This window comes from Clupea harengus, chromosome 25 (genome assembly GCF_900700415.2).
Source record: "Clupea harengus chromosome 25, Ch_v2.0.2, whole genome shotgun sequence".
Lineage (NCBI taxonomy): Eukaryota > Metazoa > Chordata > Actinopteri > Clupeiformes > Clupeidae > Clupea > Clupea harengus.
In genome coordinates, this window is record NC_045176.1 from 12055951 (window position 1) to 12081444 (window position 25494).

Genomic DNA, 25494 nt, shown 5'->3' on the forward strand with positions numbered 1-25494 from the left:
CAATCTTGTGTTCCCAGTGTTCCATGGGCTACGTGCACAAAAGGTGACAAGACTGTTTTAAGTTCTCTTTACTGTTCTCCCAGTACTGTTTCATGGCTCCACCAGACCGCACTGATAATCAACAGCCTATCAGAATGACCCCTCGACCTGACGAGTACATCATCCTGTTGCCACTACATAAACCGAACCCACCTCTGTTCAGTGTTAGAGACAAACCTATCAGCTGAGTGAACATTCAAATGAAGGGGCCTGATGAACTGCAATGACTTGCCATGTCACACACAGAGCACTCTAAAATGGCAAAGCTTGAGAAAAAACTAAAGTGAACTTTACACAGTGTTAACTGAGGTCTACTTTGAACCACAGGGTTACACATGCACCACCATCTGTAAATGTTGTGAATTAAGATCATTACCACTAAATGTTAATGGTTTACTTGTATCCGTGTGCACTGATTACAGAGCTACAAGCTCAACTTGCTGGAAACTTAACTAGCTACTTATCTCAACTTGAGAAAAACGATGATTATTCGATGATTGAAATGCAGAAAAGACAACATATCAGTAACTCAAAGAAAATGATACAGTTGCATTGCTCTCTTTAAACATGGCATCATACATCTAATCATACATGTGGCATTTGTATCTTGTAGTTGGAAAGGCATCTGATTGTATCTGCAGAATGCTTTATTTAAAGATACATCACACACTCAGGGTCACATGTTGACGGCTATACATTCCTTAGAAATGTAAATAGGTGTACCATTAGGTACACCAGTTCAACTGCTTGTTAAAGTAAATATCTAATCATCACTTGGAAGAAACTCAATGCATCTTCTGATGGCTACTTCCAGCAGGATAATGTGCCATGTCACAAAGCTCAAATCATCTCAAACTGGTTTTCTTGAACATGACAATGAGTTCACTGTACTCCAGTGGCCTCCACAATCACCAGATCTCAATCCAATAGAGTACCTTTGGGATGTGGTGGAACAGGAGATTCGCTTCATGGCTGTGTAGCCGACAAGTCTGCAGCAACTGCTTGATGCTCTCATGGCAATATGGAAAATCTCTGAGGAATGTTTCCAGCGCCTTGTTGAATCTATGCCACAGATAATTAAGGCAGTTCTGAAGACAAAAGAAGGTCCAACCTGGTACTAGCAAGGGGTACCTAATGAAGTGGCCGGTGAGTGTACAATAGGGTCCCCTCTCTCTGCCCACGCTCACAGCCTGCTCCCACACACAACCCTGTCTCCTCCAGAAGAAGACTAGAGTAGAGCACATCAGGCTCCATACCAGCCTCCTGAGCAGGATTAAAACCACCAACATGAGAAATTAAAATGTGGTTATTGGTGTGTATTTGAGATAATCACCATATAATGTATATGTCTATGGTTTGAACCATGGAGGCAGATATTTTATGTATAAAAAACTTTATGTTATAGATCTGAAGAGAGAGTTTAGAGTTGAGTAGTTAAAAAGTACATGAAATAGATCATTTAAGTATGAATTAATTCCTTAAAATGTGAAATAATTCCTTTAAATGTCATTCATTAATTAAAACCTTTATGTGGTTTTATGTGGTGCATAGTCTTCATTCTGGTAACGTTAAATCAAAATGTCAAACAATGCAACTCGTTCAGGGTGTGCGGTTTTGTGATTCGTACTTTTTATGGGTCAAGAAATGAAAAAATTCATGATACCTCACAAACATTCATGGTTCAACTGTAACATTTAGTTTTCATAATCAATTTTTGCCAATTTATTTGGTGGTAGTGACAGAGAGCAATTGCAACACTTTAAATAACTTACAGTCACGGCGAGCTTGACATTTGATGTTCACTCTGCAGATTAGTAGCCTCGGGATGGCGGGATATTTTGAGGATGTGCCTTCAAGGTTATTGTAATATCTATTCCAGACAAACGTGTGAGGTGGTCAAATGGTGTTAGGCCTATAAGATTACAAATCAATCATGCTGCAAAACTGTTGTATACAGTTAATTGAGATGACTAATTAAAACAAATTTGTATAGTTGTAATGTTTAAGCTCTCAGCCATTAATTGGCATGTAACTAACATGAACAATATAAAGAAAACATGCATTTTTTGAAACATGTAGGGTGTTTTGTTTTTTACCAATTATCCATTGAGGCAGATGTTTACCAGGCCCAGCATAAAAGTAAGAACTGAAATTGCGTACAGTTACAACAAATTTACTTCTTGTGTTTATGAGCTACTTGTAGAAAATAAGTACTACTTATAGATATCATTGATCATCACTGGTTTCGTAGATATCTTATGAGCTATCTTACGTAAGAACACGTTTTCAGTGACTAGTTTTTGTGTGGTCATGCAAAAAGCAAAATGTGTACCAACTGCACTCAGTCTACCCTACATGTGCGCAGACAAACAGACAGATTAGCAGAGCTTGGTTGATCCAATTATATTGTAATACATATACAAGTTAACCACAATTTTTTTCTTTCTTTCTTTCTTTCTTTCTTTCTTACTTTCTGTCTTTTTTTCTTTCAGACATAACTTGCTTTAACATATACAAATACAATTAAGTATGTTTGTTCTTGCACGCTTGAATTAAGTATGTTTGTTCTTGTATGCTTGAATTAAGTTTGTTTGTTCTTGTATGCTTGAATGCATAACATATACTGTAGCTTGAGTGTGTTTGTGTCCACATAGTGTAACTTTGCAAATGATAACCTAATACATGATGTTATAATTCTTGCATTTCAAGCATACAGGGATACAGGGACTGCATACACGCCATGCACTTCTGTGGGGATTGTTAGCTACGTGTGAGGGTCATGTGCTCTACAACAGAGAGGCAATGCTACATGGGTTTTACCAACCCTTTGCATCCCTGGTCCTGAGACAAAACACAGGCAGTTTGGTGATGACAACCAAGTCTAATTTGCCACTTGTATTTTAGATCTTGATCATACGTGAAGAAATTATAGAGCATTTCAATGTTTTATTATTATTATAAATTCATGATTTCATAGCCTATAGTTTGCTGTCCATTAAAAGGCGATGCAAGTGTGAAGAGAAAGTAGGCCAGGCAGTGCTCCTTGAATGGTAACTACTCAGTACAATTTTGCAATAACTCAAAACTATGTCTGCCTGTTTCTTTGTTCACCGCTTAGAAAAAGATAAGATAAGATAAGATAAGATAAAACTTTATTGCCACACAAGGTTGTCATATAGGTAGCTCAGTCCAGGTCAGCTTTGGGAGTTCAGGAGTCTGACAGCAGAGGGGAAGAAGCTGTTATTGAGGCGCGTCGTTCCAGCTCGCATGGATCTGTAGCGTCTTCCAGAAGGCAGAAGTTCAAAAAAGTCATGGCTTGGATGGGAGGAGTCTCTGATTATCTTCTTTGCACGATTTAAGCTGTGCTCAGCATACAAGGAGAGGACTGATAATGTTGGAGGCTTTGGTGACCACTCTCTCTTGTTTCTTCTTTGTGCAACTGTCAGAACTTTCATACCAGACAGTGATTGATGCGGTGATGATACTTTGTATGATGGCTTTATAGAAGAGCACCAAAAGGTATTTTTCAGTTGTCTGAGGAAATACAGTGTTTGTTGGGCTTTTTTGATGCGGTGGGTGGTGTTAATATCCCATTTCATATTTTGGCTGTTGTAAGAGCCCAGAAATTAAAAGCGCACCTGTAAGCCATCATCATATGTCAAAGCATCTGTCGTTGAGTCATTGGGATTGGATCACCTTCTTAATAAATTAGGAAACATTGTAGTGCCAATGTGATTGTCTAAAATCTTAATGTCACAGGTTAAGACAGCAATAACCTTAAGAATAGACAAGTGTATGTGCAATCTACCTAATTGAATATTCATTATAAATAGTTTGTGCAGTATTACTCTTGTGCATCATTCTTTGCAGGTCAGTATGAGGACCCTGTGCCAGTGGTGGACTGCACCTGCTCCACATCATGGACGCCTACTTTAAAGGACATCTTGGACCGTGGCTATTGCTCAGGAAATCTGAATGCCAATACCCTCTCTGAAGCAGGTATGTTCAAATCAGGAAGGTCGCAACCCCTTGTGTATCAAGACAAGCATTCCTCATAATGCTTGAGTGTAGGCGTGTCCGTTTTGGTCATATAAACACATTTGGATCCATGCAGGAGTTGATCATTCAGCGCGGCTTAAAGGGCGTGAAGGTAAACATTGACAGCTATGTAAAGGTTGTCACATGTTCAAGGGCCACTGATGAAATGGCTCCATTCAAGAAATATATTCTTGTGTATTGGTTTCATTTCCCAGGTGTAACCGGTGTAACTTCTGCGTTGTGTATATATATGTGACCCGTGGACAACAGTTGCTGAGATGGATATTTATTTCTGTTAAAGCACACCAACAGAAACCGTTTGGTAAGTCTCCACTGTTAATGCTCATTCCCAGCATATGTCAAACAGGCAAAAAATAAGAACAGACAAGTACAAAAAATAAGAACAAAAGAACAGACAAGTACAAAAAATAAGAACAGATAAGTAAAAACCTGTTAAAACACACCAACAGAAACTGTTTGGTAAGTCTCCACTGTTAATGCTAGCCCCCACCTGTAGCAAAAGGAAAAACATATAAAGAATAGGTCAGAGGGATATTTCACGAAAATAGGTCAGATATATTATACATATAATAATAACATCTTCTAAGATGATAGATAATAACATTGATGACTATTTTTAAAGGCAATATTTATTAGATTCTTTATCCCACTAAAACTCAACCACCTACCTCATTCCCAGCATATGTCAAACAGGAAAGAGGAAGGAGGGAGAGAGGAACAAAACAAGGGGAGACAGGGGGGGCTACCAGAGACCCCCAATACCAGTGTGCTTGTAATATCAAAATAAAAGATCAAAAAGAAACTGAAATACAGGTAACAGACTATCTTGTGCAATTATTTCAAACTGCTTTTCAAACCTGTTACACGGGCAACACACAAAATCTATCATGCACACAACAGCAAAGTAGTATGGTTAAGTGCTGCTGGTCATGCAAGAAATCAATTTTTTACCACCTTGGTTTGAAACCAGAGTGGTGCACAGCTACAACAAAACATTTGGTTTAAAAAAAAAAAAGAAAAGAAAAGAAAAAACAATGTGTAACTTATTCTTTTGAAGGAAGGGAAAATAAATGGGTTTTTGCAGTGGGCATATGCTGCCTACACCAGGGTTTCACAGCTTCCAGTGCCCTACCTGTAGAGACAGAGAGACAGAGAGACAGAGAGGGAAAGAAAGATATATATTGTATGTACACTATATGTAGACAACCCTCCTAAATGTTCTGTCCATTGTTAACAGGAGCATAAGGCAGCCATATAACCTCCATTTACAAACATTGGCAAGTCAGTGATTTTGCACGTGAAACTGTCAAAGAATGTCGTCTTTGCCACAAGTCAGCACTTTTTAGCTCAGCAATATCTGCCCCAGTCAGCTGTCACTGTAAAGTGGGAGCACACAAGAGCATAGGAGTCTGCTGTGAAATGTTTATAGTGTAAAATAAGCAGTCCTGAAACGGGAGGTTTGGAAATATCACCCTCCTGGAAGGAACATCACCTGGAAGCAAAACTATGCTTTATGACATGGATGTCAGTCTGCTATCCACAATCTATTTTTCAGAAATAATTTTTATAACTCCATACAATTATTTCCGGAACACAGACAAAACTCGATGGAATCTTTATTGCCCCTGATCAGAGTTTTTTCTCGTAATTATGAGAACTTGTAGTTACCTTCATTCAATGAAAGTCCTCTGCATGTCCGCGGCTTCAGGCATAAACAGTCCTGTCCAGGATATCATTTCTGTCAGTAAGACGAAGGAAGATTGACATCAAATGACAGCCAACTAAGCAAAGTAACACAAGTGGTAGTATGCAGTATGTGCACATATTTGCAACTTCTGCATGAAATGGCAACCAATGCCTGGCAATGATGCCTTGATCAATTGCATGATCTGAAACAAACAAGATGATAAAAAAAGAAAATTAAGAATCATGGAAAGCTTGTGGTTAAATACAGTAGCAACACAGGGTTATACGCACAAGTGTTGAGTCGATTCCTTTAAACAGTGTATTATGCTGAATGCCCTCCGTTCAAGTTAGCGTGACACTATAATGTAATGGTTAGCCATGTTAGACATGTTCATGACAAGTGTGATTGCTATATGTTTATATGTTTTTACAGACCTTTTTTATGGGTAATGGTCATACAAATTTGAAAAGGATGCTCTAATGATTTTTTTAATTGCTGTTAGGGTTGGGGACAACTGCAACAGGTAGGCACACAGAGTGGCATGGGTGTATGCAGTTTAAAAACAATGTTACACACATGCACAAGACACTCATTCTACACACACACACACCCACACACACACACACACACACACACACACACACACACACACACACAGAGAGAGACACACACACACACACACACACACACATAGAGAGTGAGACACACACACACACACACACACACACACACACAGAGAGAGAGAGACAGACACGTTATGACTGATTATATTACTCCCCAGTTTGTAACTTCTGGTTACTACATCTTTTCAAAATTGGCTGTGCAAATGACAGAAGGAGCATTTATATGCAACTGATTAATTATGATCATGTAAATAAATAGAACAAATTAAATAATAAATCATTGTTTTCAGTAATTCAAGAAACCCTGCAAAGTTTAGTTCAGAAACACTGCAAAGGATACAACCTTTCAAACAACTGCAAGGTGTTTCCAAGTGACTTGTGGAAATAACTATAAAAGGAGGTTGCAAGCCATCGATCAATACAAATCATTGAAACTCTGGATGCTTTGCACACACAAATACAACGTAACTATGGAGATTGGGTATTGACTGGGCAAAGGAGGAGTGTGGAGAGAAGAGGTGAAGTTATTGGAGCAGAACTAAATAAAGACCAGGAGACATTTTCTGCTGTTGACGTGCAGTCAGTCATCCTTAACAGCCGGCATACTGTAGCAACAAAGAGCTGCTCAATAGAACACAAATGAGACCATTAAGTGAAGAGGTTTACAGAGAAGATGGAAATCTATAGGCCACACACTTAGACAAGACCCAACCAGTGATTGCAACATTGTATTGGCCTGGGCACCAGAAGGATGGAGAAAACCTGGACTACGGCTAAAGACATGGTGTGGGCGGTAACACCGCAGCATGAGTTTCAACTTAAACGGGCCCTATAGGGTTTTGGCCAGCCTCTTCCTTACACAACTGTACTAGCCTTTCTAGATCTTCTAGATCTTCCACCATGAAATCCTCTTCATATGTCAATGTTCCAGCATCGTTAATTCAAAATATAACATAACACCGGTGCTGATGATGAAGTCCTGTTTATATGGCGATTCTACTTTTAGAAACATGAAGTCAGCAACAACCCCCACGGCCACTATGAGCGATATACCTGGAGCTAGAGCAAACAACATCAAATCAAACCTAAAACTGATCGATAATTCTAAACGCAAATACTCCAAAATTATTATCCACACTGGCACAAACGATTTGTGGCGATCAGAAATCACCAATTTAAATTGCGTGTCAGTGTTTACTCTTGTCAAATAAATAAGTAGTGGGTTCCATTACCGTGGCCGAAGGGGAGGGGATATACGGTGTGCTTGTAAGGTTACTATTACAAGGGTAAGTATAGTAATGTAAAAGAAAACTATTTTGATGGTGGCAATTATTTACATGCAGGTAAATGTTAGCATAGAGTATGGGAGACTACAGCAGTATCCCACAGCAAAGATAGTCTAGACTAGGAGGGGAAGAAAGAAACAAAGTGAGTTACGCGTATATGTACTTAAGGATATGGTTATAAAGAACAATGTTTCCACAGCCACAGCATTTGCAAGAGATATATTTAGGTAAGCAATTAACAGTAGGTAATATGGCCACTTTATCAGTATCAGTAGTAGCATAATATGATATAGAAGAAGGCCGAGAGGCTGCCCAGCAAGGTGTAAATTTGGTTTATGTTTAGTTTTGATTAGTTGTGTTAGTACGTCTTGCTCATGTCTGGCCTACGAACTGACTCTGATTGCTGAGTAATTCTCTGATTACAGAGATACAGATGGTCACTCTGATTGCTGAGTCATTCTCTGATTACAGAGATACATATAATGATTTGATTGCTGATTGCAGATAGTGACAAAAGGCAAAACTGAAGGTATTTTGACGGTAACAGCACGTCATCCACATGACAACCACACATCTACATGACCTAGCTTTTTTTTTCACAGTGAACTTGTTTGCCAAATGCTTTTTACAATAGCATACATAACAATCAATTAAGTGGCCAAACAAAGTATTGCCTTTTTTATGTTAGTGAATTGTTAGTGATTCATGTCAGACATGCTTAAACACTATGAGGGATTAAAATACTGATGTGTGATGCGTCACTCAGAATATAAAAAAAACTTCAGCTGAAGATCATCATCATTTATGATTGTCATTATGTCAGAGTAAATGTCAACTTGTTTTGTTTGCTATAGTAGATTCATTCAACCACATCTGAGGAAAGATTTTCCTCTGTATAGAAAATAAGTGGAACATTTCATGCTGAAATTGTACCTTTTTGAAGATAGGAGGTTTTGCCTTGACAGATAAGCAATATGCCATGCCACATGAACTCTCTAGTTTGCAGGAATGCCGTGAAGACGTACCTTGAAAGGGTGGGGAGAAGAGCTGTCACTTGTGAGGAGGTCTGACTTCCCTTCCTGCAAAGACATGAGGGAATCCAATATGTAGATGACAGACTGTAGATGCGTTAGTTTGCCACTCTAGAACTTGTCTTGAGAGTGAAGTGAAAATCCTTTGACATGTTTGGCAGTCTTCGTATCTCACCTAGCCTTCTCTCTATGCGAGGGTTCCCACAATCATGGAAGCTTCAGCGCAAGTTCCAGCGGGAAGGCTCTGCATCAATCATTAATTCATTCATTCCCCCTGATCAATCGCAGGTCAGGAAAAGGAATAGAAAATATGGATTGAAAAAGATTGCAGTTTAATTGTGCACCTGAAGGTTGTGAAAGGTCATAGATATTCTAGTCCTAGAAAGGTCATGGAAAGATTTTCAAAATGTTGTCAGTGAAAATGGTTGGGAACAGTGACGATACGCTGGTGGTAATCGGCCAATGGTGTACATGAGTGTGTTTATGTGTATGTCCATATCCTTAACGCATGAAACTGGTGTGTTTACAATCAAATAGATATGGCCACAGGGTTAAGTTGTGTTGGTTGAATCCTACCGTTAGACATAAGCCGTGCGGTGTAAACGGTGATGTGGTGGCACTCTGTGGTCCATTTCCCTCTGCAACATGTTTCTTTTTTATAACGAAGCACATTTATAACTCAAGTTCAATTGCATTTTCTCAGTTCAGTGAAGTGGTTATCTTCAGTGGTTACTGCAAGCATTAAAACTGATTTACAGTGCCACATCCTCCTAAAATGTAAGTCACAAAATCCACTGAAATGGATTTTTAAAATAAAAGATAAAAATAATAATTATACTGTATATATATAATTTATAGCTAAATGTAAATTTAAAAAGGTTCTGTCAAATGATATTAGTAAATGTTACAGTGTTATATATAAGGTATTACTTGCTGGCTACTGATTTCTTTAAGCCCCTTTAGGCTATAAATTAAATATGTGCATCGAATTATGGCATGAAGGCAAATGTTGATCTAACAGTGGAATATTCTCAGTGAAAGTCTAGAAAAGCAATGGACTAAGGGAACTGTGAGTGGGTCTTTTTAGTGCCTTAGATGCTCTGTGCAGCATTTTCAGAGAGACACAAGTTCATAGCATAGCACATGGGTTTCCTCTGATTGGGACATATTTATTTATCAATTATTTATTTATTGAATGATATAGCGACACATTTAATCAATTCTTGGTTTATAGAATATTGACATATATTGCAATATATTTTTATATTTTTTACTGACATATTTCGTAATTTGTCTCTTTCAATCCTCCATAATTTACACAGTGTATACATTTTAAATGCTAATTTTAAAAATCAGTAGTTTTTTTCTTTGAATATAGGTGATAAACTCAGCTAACAATGACTTTAGTTTAGAATACTGAAATAGCACTATGTACTAGTATTTAGTACAGAAAACATCAGTGTGGTAGTTCTGCTTATCTTGAGAGGCAGATTTGAAAATCCTGGCATGCAGAACCCAATATTGTAAAAACTTCCAATAGTGTAATCATTCATTACATTAATGGTGTAAATAGTTTTACATTATTGGGAAATTATGAAATTATTGGGAGTGATCGCATTATAGGGGAATTATTAGATTATTGGGAAATGATGACATTAGTGGGTTGGTATACATGGCATAAACTCCCCTTCTGATCTGCCTCATAAATTCATTGCCTGTGTATGTGCCTGCCCTGCAGAAATGAATGCATACATCGACTTGCCGAATCTGGCATATCCCATGTGTCCACAAAACAGTATTTGGGCCCTGAGGCTGGTCATATTTGCTACATGTGTGTTGGTGATAATGCGCTCCCCCCTGTATCATGATGATAACATTTTGGATACCAGCTAGTGAAAGATTCAGTTTAATTTACACTTAGCAACAGTAAATACTTATAATATTATGTGTGGTTGTGTTCGTGCATGCGTGTGTGTGTGTGTGTGTCTGTGTATGCTGTGTGTTTTCACCAACAGTTTGAAGAACTCTATAAACCTATAAAAACATTTGCAGTACAACAGGCACAATGCTGCACTGAAATATATATATCAAGGCACACACACACGTACACAGACCTGTCTCGAAAGATATAGCATAAATTAAGTCAAAACGCTGGAAGGAACTTCACCTACACCTGTGGGATGTAATGAGAAGAACAGTGTTAGGTTATCTTTCGTGCCTCTTTAACAAACAGTTACATGTTTGGGAGGCTGAAAACCATCTGCATTGGTATCGTAAGCCCTTTTTCTGTGTGATGCACTTTGTCTCTGTTCTAGTCTAGTTCGTGGACCTCAAGCCTGACTGTGGGGCAGAGAGGGCGTGCATTTGATCTCTCTCGCTCTCTCTCTCTCTCTCTCTCTCTCTCTCACACACACACATACACACACACATACTTGCTGTCAGCCTACCAACTGCCTTTCAATTATTTAACTTGGTTCAAGAGAATTCATGTGAGGGACATGGTAGCAAAATTGATTCGTCCGTGTAAAAAATTAATGTATTTAAATTAGCCACTGTTGAATCAACATATGCAAACTGTCCTGAGGGATATCACAAAGTTGGATTGACTAATTGAAACTGTGATTAAATGAACTGCCTCGGGTTAATATGAGTAATAAGAAGAATAAGAACAAAATTTAAAGTAGAAAAGCAGAATAGCAGCAACTTCTAAAAAAGGTTTAAAATCCTGTGTGTTTGGTTGGACAGTCCATTTTATCAGTGATTACTGAAGCTAAAGGTTTTCTTTGGTGTCTATGTGCTATTCTGCTACCCCCGTGTACATGTAGGCCTGTATTCTTACTCTTTCAAGGTTCATTTCTCTTATACATGAACATGGTTAAAATACAAACAAACTCCCATTTACTCTGTAGAATAAATAGATCAACAGACTTCTACACACTGTATAAGTCACACTGCCAGAAAAAAAAGATTTAAGCCACCACCTCATAAAGCTTATGGCCTTAACTTTCTGGTTTTATAAAGAGAGCCTTAATCTTCTCCTTACTCCTGAACTACAAAGACCCCTTTGTTGGTTCTCTCACTATTTCCTTACAAATTGGGAAGTATGTGTAAATGGATGGCCCTGAGGATGAGGGAGAGGGTGAGAGAGAGAGAGAGAGAGAGAAAAAAAGAAAGAAAGAGCTCAGGATAAAGTCTCAAGGGAGCTGTGATGCATCGGACAGAGTGCAGTCTCCTGGCAAACCTGTACTGTTGGAATATTTTCTTTCACTTTTTTCTTTCGAACATTTGTTTAATATGACAAAGCCAAGACAAAGAGACTGGAACCTCAGGTTGTACTTGGATTACTCTATGTTGGATCTGGGGCAATAAAGTTCAGACACGATTGGCTGGTCTGAAATATGCAGATGAGAGAGGGAGTTGCCATTATTAAACAGAATTAAAAAAAAAACAAGACCAGAGACATACATTAAGTACAAACTAGTCTGGAAGCAAATGGATACAAGAACAGTAGAATTACAAAATAGTTCTAAAGAAACTTTAAACAGAGTTTGTTTTGTGCAGAGGAACCTCACTTGGGTAACAAATTATGCGTGGCGTTCTCAGATCCTCTTAGAGGGATTTTAAAATACCCGATGGAAGTATACTTTGAAACATTCACAGTTCTTTTTTTATTTTTTTTTAATGCCCAAGAGTCACTTTGGCATAGTTGCTACACATGCTACAGGCTGCACGCAATGATGAATGATAGGCTATTGCAGAATCTTTTTCCATCTACCAAACTCTTGAAAGTGATCTTGTCAAAGTTGCATTTTCCCCATGCACATATCTTTCGAAAGAATTTCATAGGCAAATGTATTTATGGGACTCACAGAGATCTCCACTAAATCCACAGGCAAGATATTTGCATTGGAGTAAGATATTAAACTCTGATTGTTGGCCTTTGTCTATACAGCCACAACAAGATGGTTGAAGCCAAACATATTAGCATTTATATATGGTCCTACCCATAGACATATATATACTGTATATGTCTATGGGCCTACCTGGCTATAGCTACACCTCCCCTTTGACCTCCACGCACACCCACCCCTCCCCCCAACATTATGTCTTGTCATTGGGAGGTCATTGGGAGATCTCCACTAAATCCACAGGGAAGATATTTGCATTGGAGTAAGGTTGGGTATTGATTTCAGCTACTGGCACTATACATTTGTAATGGATGAACAGCAATTAAATACACAGAAAGACATATTGTAGTGTACTGTTAGATTTAGGTGAATTTCAGATATCAGACCATAACTTCACATACCAGATCGTACCTCAATTTGACCCCCACTCTCAGTTTGGATAGCACCTTGTCTATGTTGAGAGCACTTAGACATGTTTCCTGGCTTTCGTGTGTCTTGGAGCTAAAGCTATTAGACTGATTGTTGACCTTTGTCTACACTACAGCCACGACAAGATAATTGGAGCCAAACATATTAGCATTTAATTGGTCCTACCTGGCTATAGCTAGACCTCCCCTATGACCTCCTGGCACCCCCACCCTCTACAAGTTTGGACAGGATCAGAGATTATATATTGTGGGAGGGGTAAGAGGTACTATATAGAGATCTATTGCAATAATTGTGAGGTTCTGTGCTTTCCCCTGCTGTAAGGCTGAAGCTACAGCTGGACCCAAATGCATGACTCAAAAGAAGGTTTGAATCAAAACAAGGATTCTTCAGTTACGACTAGGAATACACAGGAACAACCAGGAAAACTCAGGAGCAAACAGGACTAGTGCAGCAAAACAGCGTGAACATAATGTGAACGCGAACATTGACACTTACACGGACGCGGACATGGATGTGGCAGCGGACATGGACACTGACAGACCAAGAACTGAGGAAACACGAGGGTTTAAATACACAGGACTGATGAGAAAACAAGACGCAGGTGGGCAGGGAACCACGAGACACACCAGGCAGTAAAGTAATAGTGAAAGGCACAAGGGACAATGAGAGCACATGGAACACAGGAGGTAAACAAAGAAGCCCATGGTCAACCAAGGAAGCAAACACAAGGAACAGAAACACATGAACTAAGATCAGGTCAGATCCTGGGAAGGATCGTGACACTTCTGAGAAGTCCTGTGTTTTCTCATTTCAAGGCTGGCTTCTTTTTATTAAGTAATAAAAACACAACCTGATTTTCATGAGGTTGTTTAAAGTTGCTGTCCAAATAAAACATTTCCATGGCTTGAAAATCAATGAATTGACAGAGAAAAACTTACAGCGAAGCAGTTCCCTTAACACTGGTTAAAAAATCTGAATTTTTCTTTATGGATTTCCTTGATGGTCTTTCACAAATAATCATTAAATAATGTTTGACACTGGGAACCTTGCCATTTCATTATTAAAGAAGCTTTTATAGAGGGTTGAATACTAAAAGTTTGCTTATCGGTGAAACACATGTTTCTTGTAAATCATTCTATTCACTGCCATAAACAAATTATGTGTTGAACAGTCTACATAGTATGGCTTTAAATGACAACATATTGTTGCCCTTTAGACTCTCTGATGCCCCCTAGAATGTTTATTAATCCATGTTTGTTTTGTCCTTCCTCTAGTTCCAGGACCCTTGGGGCTACTATTGCAAATGTACCAGGATGAAATCTTCACGGCAGTCATCTGTCACTGTATCCAGCAGATCTATTGCCACAGAAAATGTTGTAGCTGCAAACAAAAGCAGTTTCTCTTCAGGATGAGTCACAGTGGTCTGACATTATTTCTGGTAAAAGCATCTCAAATCTGCTAGTCCATTCAATCTTTTACACTGAATTTTTCTAAAAAGAAAAACAGTCATACCATTTTTTCTTCTCTAATGCCAAGGCCTAAAGCATGGACACAAAACCAACAGGCACAAAGAGACTTAGATACATTGGCTAAATGGCTGGGACCACAAGCAAAATAAAAACCACTGCAGAAATCATTGCATTAGGCATTCAGACAAAACAGACAACTTTACAACTGGGAAAAATAGACCGCATTGCAGAAATCTCAATAACTCATGTTGCATTCAAGATACCATGCCATATACCCTGTAACAAAACCCTAACCCTAACCCTCACCCATCCCTCTCCCACTTACACCTAACCCTAACCCTATAGAGATAATGTACTGCACATGACATGAGTGAGTGATACTGCATAATAAGACAATCAGTATCACCTTTGTTCACTCTGATTTCGACTTTTACTTGAATCTATTTGAAATTAAGGTTATTGTATAGGATACACGTGTATAATTTCTACTGAGACATCCTCTAATTGCTAGATAGGCTCTCATAGATCTGGATATGGACATTTCACACTACATCAATGGATGAACTAGCAAGAAATCAACAATCAAATGCTACCTTGCACATATTAATTTCTCTAGACTTGATGTAACCAATGGAACCAGATAGGAAAGTCACAAACTTCCTCCTTGACACCCCTAGCCTCTGCCACTGGTGTGAATGGACTTTATGAATGACGATCCACTTCTATTGACCCCGTGTTCAGTCGCTCAGGTAGATGTACGTAAGACGGTTGGATGGTTGTACGGGTAGGCTACGCCGTGGGAAGAAGCTACAGAGGACACGGACAGGTATATTACCAACAACCTATGATTCACTTGTTAGTTGCACTGTATACTTCTGACTGTCACTCTCAAATTGACCGACTGAACCTTTACAGCTGCGGTGTATCGTTGATGGGCATATTTTGAGTCTGTAACGATTTTAAATGGAATTTAGAAATTAATGTCGTGTTAAGATTTACGGTAACGTGCATGCTCAACTCGCACGCATCTTGCATTTCCAATGCCATCTTTTGTTTTAAGGATAAAGTCATTGGATAACTTTTGGAGCATCCCGAAAGATTGTCATCAGAACGGGAAAAGATGGTAAGTACAACATAATTACTGTAGCATGTGTGATTTGAATGAGTCTGTGAGCAAAACGGAATAACATAAAAGGAATTTATTACAATATGTTGGACGGACGTGTTGCAAATTTTCAAATAGGATTTAGAACTCGCTGTGCCCTTAGGTATTAATACAATTTGGAGGAACAGTCGTAGTCGCCATATAGTAGCCTACACGTCATCCCAAGAATACAGTAAGCATACATTTGGTAAAGTAGATAAGTAGAAGCTGCTCGTAATGTAAAGAACAATGTTCTTTCGTTTACCCTCGCATGCATTGTCACTGGATTTGACACAATTTGTTTTAACAAATAATTTCCTGAAGGCTGTCTTATTCCAAACAGTCACCTGAAGGTGAATGGATTTATTTTAGGATCTTAAAGGGTGGCGTGTTATCATAAACATTCTGTAGTTGTAGACGCACAGAAAGCTAGATATTTCTAGACGGTAATCTTTACGCAGTTTCAAACGTTGTGTGCAAAATCATTTTAAATGTTGCATAGAGGCAAACCACTTCTATTCACGACGGAGATGCAGTTGTCTGAATTGCAAAATTGGTAAAGATGTTTTAAGTCCCTCTGTTGTAGGGTATTGGGATGAAATGTCTTATGTGATGAGAAATTATGTATTGCTGTGAATGTGAAATGAATAAAGCATCCAACATTACAGGTATGGCAGCATGTTTTTTCATCTCAGTGTTGTAATTGTATGGTGATAACTAGGGATGCACGATACTACTTTTTTACAAACCGATACGAGTACGAGTATTTTTATTTGTGTACTTGCCGATACCGAGTACCGATACCGATACTGATACTTCTTAGATTTGGTCTCCATGAAAGTGCAATTAATTTGGAGGCAGATTTTATTTTATCCTCTGCAGATTATGTCAAGCCTATAGTACAAAATTAACAGAAGGCTATCCCAAGCCAAAAATAAACAGAGCTTTCTGGTTTTAACACACAAAAAAAGCCTTCAAACAGACAATATCATCACATTAGACAAAATGCAAATATAACCAGATAAAGGCAATTCAATTTGCTGCATAGTTAACAACACAGTCTGCTAAACAAAAAGTGAACAGAACTATTACTGGATTAGCACAAGAGCACATTTCAGTTACAAAAGGATCAGAAGAATCTCCTGCTCAAGTACACAAACAATCACTTAACCTATGTGGCACAGTCTTTCTCTCTACCTCTCTCTCTCTGTGTGTGCGTGCGCGTTTTTTTCTTTTGCAAGACGTCAGTTAAGATTGGTTGCTTCGGTCTTGCGCCACTAGCATCAGTGAACTTTGTGTACTTAGCACTATGGTGCGTCTTCAGATGTTTAATCAAATTGCTTGTGTTAAACAAAGTACTTTCCTTTCCGCCCCTCGACACCGTAACAGTGCAGATCTTACACTGTGCCTTACTCCTGTCGTCGTCATTTATCTTAAAATGAGCCCAAATCGCCGTTAAGGCAGCACAACGGAATTGCTAATCGCTAACGAGATGCTAGCAGCTAAATTTAGCGAAACCTGTATACTGAAATACTTTGACACTATGACAAACTTTCCTAACACAGTCAAACATCAAGCAAATGCAACACAAGACGGCAAATAAGCTACTTACTAGTCTGGCAGAGAATGGTAGGACAGGTAGGACAATAAATCACATTTTGTGTCAGCATAGCCCAGCCAGTTTGATGCAGTGAAATACTGATGAGTGGTATCGGTGCTTGGTATCGGCAATTCAACAACGAGTACGAGTACGAGTATTTTAACGAAGTATCGGCACCGATACTGGTATCGGTATCGGTGCATCCCTAGTGATAACACAACATCAGTCCACACATCTCTTTCTCTCTGTTTGTCTCTGTCTGATTTACAACATGGCTTTTCCTTGGCACTCTACTTCTATCCATCATTATTGTGTCTGAATTTACCATCACATAGACCCACTTTAAATCTCCTCCTTCATGTATCTCTGTTGCCAGATTAACAGTGCTGGCCTACATCAGCAGAGTAGTGTGGGTTCCATGCAAGCAATCGTCATGGAGTGTACCCCTGCTGTGGAGAACACAACACACACACACACACACACACACACACACACACACACACACACACAAACACACGCTCACGTTGTGTACACACACACCTGTACACCTCTTCATTCCTACATTTCAATTAAACAGCAATTAAGCATGTTTGTTTTCCTTGCATTGCGGGACTGCTGAGGAGTTCTAGGCAGCTGAACTCATTCTTGGACTGTGATAATATCTTGGCAGCATGGCTGACTTGACATCTCAAATGTATTGTTGGTAAATACAAAACTTGAAGTACTTGATAAATAAAATGGGGGTTTCTTCTGCAGTATATGGATGCATAATTATAAATCAATTAATGCAAAATATACTTTTACCTACGAAAGGACAGTTACATGCATACACCCTCCCAATAGTGGCAGGTCTTTGCTGCTTGGCCTAAAGATTTCTTCAGAAAATCATGACAAACTGTCAGAGGCTCTTCAGCTGTCTGTGCAGTCCTTCAGCTACATAGCCTCTCTGACATATTGCAATAAAATGGCTTTTGCCACACATAGGATACCCATGCCAGATTATCTTGTGAAAAGCTATGTTTGGAGTTAATCGCTTGGATCCCCCTGTCTCTTCCCATGCAGTTGGGAGTATTGGAGGATGAGGTATTGTTTCAGTCAACCATCCCAGAGGCAGCAGATATAAGCATGGCCATTGTCTATGCTATATTTGGTAAGTGCACTTGCCACTACACTGCTTTATGTTCGGGTCTTTGAAATATGATTGGCTCACTTGTATAGATATATCCTATATCCGGTACTCAAATGCAGCCTCACCCACACACACACACACACACACACACACACACACACACACACACACACACACACACACACACACACACACACACACACACACACACACACACACACATGCACACACATACACACACATACACTCTCACACACACACACACACATACACACACATACACACACATACACTCTCACACACACACACACACACACACACACACACCCACACACACACACACATACACTCACACACACATTGATTGTAGCGCCTTCACATCATGCCTGCAAACATAGGTCCTTTACACATCAGTTCACAGTGCACACTCACAGATTCTCTCTCTTACTCTCGCTATCTCACACACAGATACGTACATTTTCCCTTATGGAATGATAAACACTCTCTACTAAAGGCAAAATGCAGATGCATGAACACACATTCATTTACTCTCTCACTCACACTTACTGTACCCTGAGAGGCTGACATGCTCCCAGCTTTGCATGCAGGCTTTGATCATGAAAGCGGTACGTCTGAACACTTACGCAGGTTAGCGAAGCGCACTGATGAAAATAAAAATCATTGAAAAGAGCGCTCCAGAATTCCCTTGATGCATTGCTCAGATGAAAGGGAAGAGGTTGTTCCCCCCTTTTTTATACGCCTCTCTTCAAAGTCTAGTGATATCAAAAGTTTAGACTAGATTTGTATGCACATGCTCTTGTGTGTGAGTTTAGGCAATGCAATGCCATGTTGCCTACTGATGTATGTTATGTGCCTAGCTAACTCAAAGCACACCAGCGGGTGCCGCCATACACAGTTCATTTAAAGGCCTCAGGGGTACTTTCCAGGAAGGGATTTTTGCTGCATTTAGCTGAACTCAATAGTTCTCAAGTCAAGTAATTCACACAAAATTCACTGGGCAGTTTGAAGGGGATAATCAACATCTCATGCCATTTAATTTGGTAGCTTTTGCATATTTTGCTTAAAGATACATGGGAGCACCCAATAGCATGGCTCTGCATCTTACTCATAATGTAGATAAGAGTTAGATTTCAAATAGCAGATGCTTGAATCCAAATAAGACTATCAGTGTGGGTGTTCCCTTTGTATGGAATTCTTGATCTTGGGGTTGTTGAGATACCGGTTGAGCTACAGGAATGCTGCTCTAACTAAATGAAAATGACAGAACAGAATTGGGCATGGTATTTTTTATTGAAGCATCCGATATATATTGCTTTGGCCCCTGACTGCTGTCCCATCCTGGCAGGGGTGTGCTCAGTGTTTGGGAACAGCATGCTTCTGTATGTCTCCTACAAGAAGAAGCACCTGCTTAAGCCGGCCGAGTTCTTCATCATCAACCTGGCCATCAGTGATCTGGGTCTGACTCTCTCCCTCTACCCCATGGCCATCATCTCCAGCATCTTTCACAGGTAACACGGACTCTACACATACTCCTTCCTTTATGCCTCCATTTATTTCTATGAAATCAGTGGTGTATATGTCACAAATACATACGTACATAATGCAGTTGATTTTAAACTTCAGTGTCTCTACTTATGTGCCATTGCATGGGCAGGGTATATCTACATAAGTGGACAATTTTATGTAGATGTGAATGTGAACGTTAACGTCATCTCACATACCTCGCCATGCTTTTCTCTTTTCCATGTAATGATAGGCTTGTTTGAACATTCAATGAACACACTTTACTGAGGTCTGAAGGCATGTCAATTTCTACTCCGTCACATTCATTTGTGTCGTTCTGTCTCCTCTCAAGGTGGTTGTTTGGGAAGACTGCATGTTTGATCTACGCTTTTTGTGGCCTTCTCTTTGGAATATGCAGTCTGACCACGTTAACCTTGCTAAGCATGGTGTGCTTTATGAAAGTGTGCTACCCTCTTTATGGTGAGTGTGTCCGAGAGCTCAGCCGAGGAGAGGCTGTGTAAAAGCCTGCAACAGACCATGAAATGGGCCATCGGCACAATGCTTGGGCCAAGGCTGAAGTTGTTTGTTTTCATACTTTGGCTTCTGCTCAACTGGCACCTGAAAGATTTAAATAAAACTGTGTTTATCACCAGGTCCAGATACTGGTCTAAAATACTAGGGTTATTATTAAAGGACTAGAATATTAGCATTAGTGTAAAGAAAGCACATTTGATTTATGTCCAGTGTAAGGAAAGTTTATTTGATAGGTTTTATTAAGTGATAGGCATCATGTAAAAAGGGGGGAAAAATGTCATTGGAAACACAACTTTCCTAATGCAGTCTCTGCCAATGTAAATACCGATGTAAATACTGAATCACATAGATCTGCCCACACACGCTATGCAGGTAACAGGTTTCGACCAATCCACGGACGTCTGCTGGTGGTGTGTGCCTGGCTGTACGCCCTTGTCTTTGCCGGTAGCCCCCTGGCCCACTGGGGTGAGTACGGCCCGGAGCCCTACGGTACCGCCTGCTGCATCGACGTGCGCCTGTCCAACCTCCAGGCTGGCGCCCGCTCCTACACCCTCACCCTCTTCATCGCCTGTTACCTCCTGCCCTGCTCCATCATAGTGGCATCATACACAAGCATCCTGGTGACCGTGCGCACCACAAAGAAAGCCATGGATCGCCACGTGCCCAAGAAGACTCGAATGAGCAACATCCAGGCCATCATTGTAAAGGTATGTGTGTCTGCATCTGCATTTGCTCAATTTTGAAGACCTCTTTTTCCTCATTAATTCATGATAATAATAATAATAACATCACAAATGAAAGACAACCAAGAAAAAACAGTGGTCAGAAATCATGCTTCTGAAAAATGTTTGGCTTGTATCTGAAGCTTTCTGGTGTTTGTTGCCAAGGACATATGAGCATTAACATGTTAAGGCTGACTGCAGTGATCCCGAAGGCGTGCCTGGAACTCTTTTGCTCCTCTATACTAAAGAAACTAAATGGCATCTCGTTGGGGAAAGGAACTTCATTGGAATCTCTTGCTCTCCCCTTGTTTTATCTTTCTCTTCTAATCATTCTTTCCTTTCTTTATCTCTGTCTTCTTTATCTCTGTCTTCCTGTACAGTCTAATTTGTAGCTGAATCAGAGGGACACTTCATGCGATTCCACTCGGCAAGACTTCAGACATGCCCTTAGTGGGTAGCGCTTTGTCTAACATGTGACAATCAGCTGTAAAAGTAATTAGCAACACATTCGCTCGTAGGCTCTTGTTAGTTATACCACGTTAAAGGAGTATCAAAGGCGAGCAGAGAGGTCAGAATAAATGAGGAGTATAAAGGAATCTGTAGAATGGCATTCCTCTGCCTGCTGCTTTAATGGATACCCCAATAAGAGAGCTAATGCAACAGAGGTTGAGCTGTGGAGCAGCACAAGGCATCTCCTCGATCACGTATGGACCTGCTGACCTGAATAGATAGCTCACAGTGATGAAAGACTCATTAGTTTGAGTTAATTGTGATGGCTTTGGTATAGAACATTATGATGGATCTCATATATTGCTTGTGAGGCATGTGGTCCAGTATGGCCATCCGTTTTCTCTCGAGGGCTTGTGTCCTGTGGGTTACAAATGAGTTTTCTGCATGGTGTGATGAGGTGCATCATTTGGAAATCAATAGGATGAAGTGTGCCTCCCAATTCCCATGTATGTGCTCCGTTCCTCGATTTGTTGGCCATATCAGTTGTTGCAATTAGACAGACAGGAAACCTGTTTTTCCGTCCATCAAAAGCAACATCGACCACAGGGTGTTTTGTGTTAAATGAGAATTTTTACGTTTTCGAGATATTGATTGTGGGTGTGACTGGAAAGAAGGTGTCTGCTTCTATGCAAATTGCCTTTTGGATGTAGTGCATGCCTAATGTAGTACATACCTAAACCTAAAATTATAATGCTTCTCTCACCACCAAGTGTGAAGCGTTGATTACCGTAAAACTACAATTTCACCCAGACACTTCTCTTGTTCGCCCTTTGTCGTCTCCAGCTCAGTGTGGCCGTGTGTATTGGCTTCTTCACTGCCTGGAGCCCCTATGCGGTGGTGTCCATGTGGGCTGCGTTCGGCCGCCTCGAGAGCATCCCTCCGCTGGCCTTCGCCATGCCTGCCATGTTCGCCAAGTCCTCCACCATCTACAACCCCCTCGTCTACATGCTGCTGCGCCCCAACTTCCGCAAGGTCATGTGCCGGGACCTGGGTGCGCTGCGTCGCGCCTGTCTGCGCGCCTGCATCTGCTCATCGCACCCCCCTGGCCCGGGTCCTTCCAAGTCAGGCCCCAGCATGGGCATCATGCCCCTGAGTAAGAGCCACGACATACTGATCCACACCTCAGTGCACACCGAGCTGACCCAACCCAGGGGGCCCAAGGGTAGAGCTTGCGGATGCAGCGACACTTACGAGTGCTTCCGCAACTACCCCAGGGCCTGCTGCGCGCACCTCAAGCCCAAGGCAGCGTGCGTCCAGTGCCTCTCTCAGGATAAGGTTGCCCCGGTGACCTGTGACCTGGAAATGCAAACCAAAAGGCTCCATTGCGGCAGGGTGGTGCCTAGGGAACGAACAGAAGACATTGATCATTTGGAGTTTAACTTGAAAACTGTGCCAGGTCATGTTAAAGTGGCCTGGCCGTAAAGCCATTTGATATCTGATATTGTCGATTTTACATTCTGCTTTGCTGATTCACCACATACGTTGCATTAAAATGTCAAAATATGGACACATTCACTTCTTATTTATTTCCTACAGCCTTTTCTTACTACTGTAAGAGCTCTCAGCACTCAAGCTATCAAGTACTGTGGTTAATAAACAATGCTGCAGTGAAAAAAAGAGAATACAGCTGAAATGGAGGATTCAGACATCAACTCACTGTAACAGCTGTACAGTTGTAAATAATGATGTCTAACATAAAAAAGATGTATTGTCTGCCATGTATTGTCAGGCATTAACCCATTGTGTGAACAGTGACGTGTTAAAGAAATGGTGGTGTAAACATAAATTAATGTCATGAAATACGAGAGGACTTATTAAGAATATGATTTGAGATTTGTCCTTTTGCCTATATGCAAATTATCATTGAACTCGTGCTTCTTCGGCAGTGATGTTAAGCATGTATACCATCTACAAACTCAGGGTAGTTTTGCTACACATTTGATTTTCAGGTCGTACACAAACCCACGGCTAGCAGTCAGATTATGCTAAAGCACAGAGATGTTCAATGGAAAGGGTTCCATTAGCAGTCAGTGGAGCTGCTCATGATGCTGTTTTGGCTCGGGTCAACTTACTAATACTGCGTGGATTAATTTTTCACACAGAGGTAAAAGGTGGTTCAGTTTTACAGGGAGACTAATATCAAAGAAAACACCTTTTTTACTGATTAGGTTTGTAGGAGGAAATATGCATTTTTTTAACAAGTCCTCATAATGTATTTTCTGTAATACATTTCAGCAATGTTTCAGGGCATTTCCTAAATCGTAAAAATGTGTTTATTTTGGAAGTTGTCAAGTAGTACTTTTAAAAGAAGCTACAGATCGTATGTAGTTGTTTTTTTCCCCCTAAATGAATGTCTTTGATTCATTGAGTCATATTTCTCAGATTTTCTATCAAAAATCTCTCCTTGACATTCTTTTATAACAGGTTTCTCTTACTTCATGAGTGTATTATAGAAAGACATGTCGATATGCCCACAACCCTGTATGTCAAAACATGAATAAATCAAAACTGAAATTGTAAAATTACCGATAAGTCTGTTTTTTTTTTTCAACCACAAAAACTATATATAACTTATTGTGGCAACAAATAATGTGGAGAGACCACATGATCATCAAATGTAGTTTGTCTATCTGTATATTTTTCTTTTTATGAAATTGTTAACATCACAACTTTCACTTTGGGTGCTGATACCATATTTCACTGAGCGCTAGTTTATGAAACACATCATTTCAACAGGGTGCCATTAGGGTGTTGAGGTGTGTTTTGTCTTCTACAGTAGATTTGCTAGATGAATGCAGAAAGCAAGACATCCCTCAGAACCAGAAATGAAATACTGCCCTTATTATACACAGCTTACAGGCTTGATCTGGAATTACATTACAATGCATTATTATTAGCAAGAGGAATTCCACCTCTGGTCCGTCTGGTCCTGAAGATGATGATGATAATCAGCCGGTAAGATGTTCACACTTTCTACTTTTAGGTGCAATTGGTAGACAGGAGGTACAAGACATGTATACCACCTACTTGCAATTCAAACAAATCACACAGGATGAAAACTCTAACAAGCTACTTATGTTATAGATATATAAACACAGTATGACCCTTCTCCAGTCTGTGTCCAGTCAATCCACAGGTTTACACAGGTGTACAAACAAGGTCATTGGAGACCAGGAGGTGAACCCTCTTGACATTGGCAATAGACTCTTTGTCATTTCATTCATGTGTTTAATCTTTTTTTGTTGTTGTTTTGTCTTTTTATACATTTACTTTGTATGAAATTCTTTGTAAGGTATTCTCTGATGTACTTATGCAGTCTGACTTGCTGTCTGCTGTCCATGATCCCAGCTGGGTTGCCTCCCTGAAGGTATTTAAAACATTTATTAATCTCACACATAGGCATACTTGGTGAAGGCCATACATAGCTAATGTTAGAAAGCTTAAGATCTTATTAGCTAAATGTAATGTTGCCAGCCTAGTATATGGGCAGAAAGCTGATGCTAGCCAGCATTTCAATTTGTGAGTGAGATGTTTATTGTAAAACTTCTGTAAAGTTAGAAAAATACTCTCATATTCGAAGTTCTAAAAAAAGAACTAGAAAGAACTAAAAAATATGGAATTAATTATCCCCTACTGCCCACCAACACTGCTTAGTTCCCAGAGTGCAGGTCTCCTTGTGATTCCAGGAATATCAAAATGCTATCGAGCCCCCCCCCCCCCTTCTGTGGAATAATTTTCCTGTTTCTATCCGATAAGCAGACACCTGTTCCATTTTCAAATGTAGACTAGACATTCCTCTT

General features: G+C 39.9%; 1 protein-coding gene and 1 long non-coding RNA gene across 2 annotated transcripts; both read left to right on the plus strand.

The window, feature by feature from the left end:
• The first annotated feature begins 14023 nt into the window (after positions 1-14023).
• Positions 14024-15678, plus strand: LOC122128823. The gene is made up of 3 exons (XR_006151640.1): positions 14024-14500; positions 15209-15357; positions 15592-15678. It is a non-coding gene; the product is annotated as an uncharacterized LOC122128823 (long non-coding RNA).
• A 2653-nt stretch (positions 15679-18331) lies between these two features.
• Positions 18332-24002, plus strand: LOC105898509 (opsin-5-like). Its single transcript, XM_031563174.2, has 5 exons — positions 18332-18425; positions 19771-19933; positions 20281-20408; positions 20835-21169; positions 22478-24002. Exons 1-5 carry the CDS (start codon positions 18332-18334, stop codon positions 23114-23116), a joined length of 1359 nt encoding a protein of 452 aa, XP_031419034.2. The 3' UTR covers positions 23117-24002.
• Positions 24003-25494: the final 1492 nt, after the last annotated feature.

Excerpts from the sequence above, each read along its gene's own strand:
- LOC105898509 (XM_031563174.2), top strand. The coding sequence starts at position 18,332 with ATGCAGTTGGGAGTATTGGAGGATGAGGTATTGTTTCAGTCAACCATC. Across the intron at positions 18,426-19,770 it reads CATTGTCTATGCTATATTTG|GGGTGTGCTCAGTGTTTGGG; the intron begins GTAAGTGCACTT and ends CCATCCTGGCAG. Across the intron at positions 21,170-22,477 it reads TCCAGGCCATCATTGTAAAG|CTCAGTGTGGCCGTGTGTAT; the intron begins GTATGTGTGTCT and ends TGTCGTCTCCAG.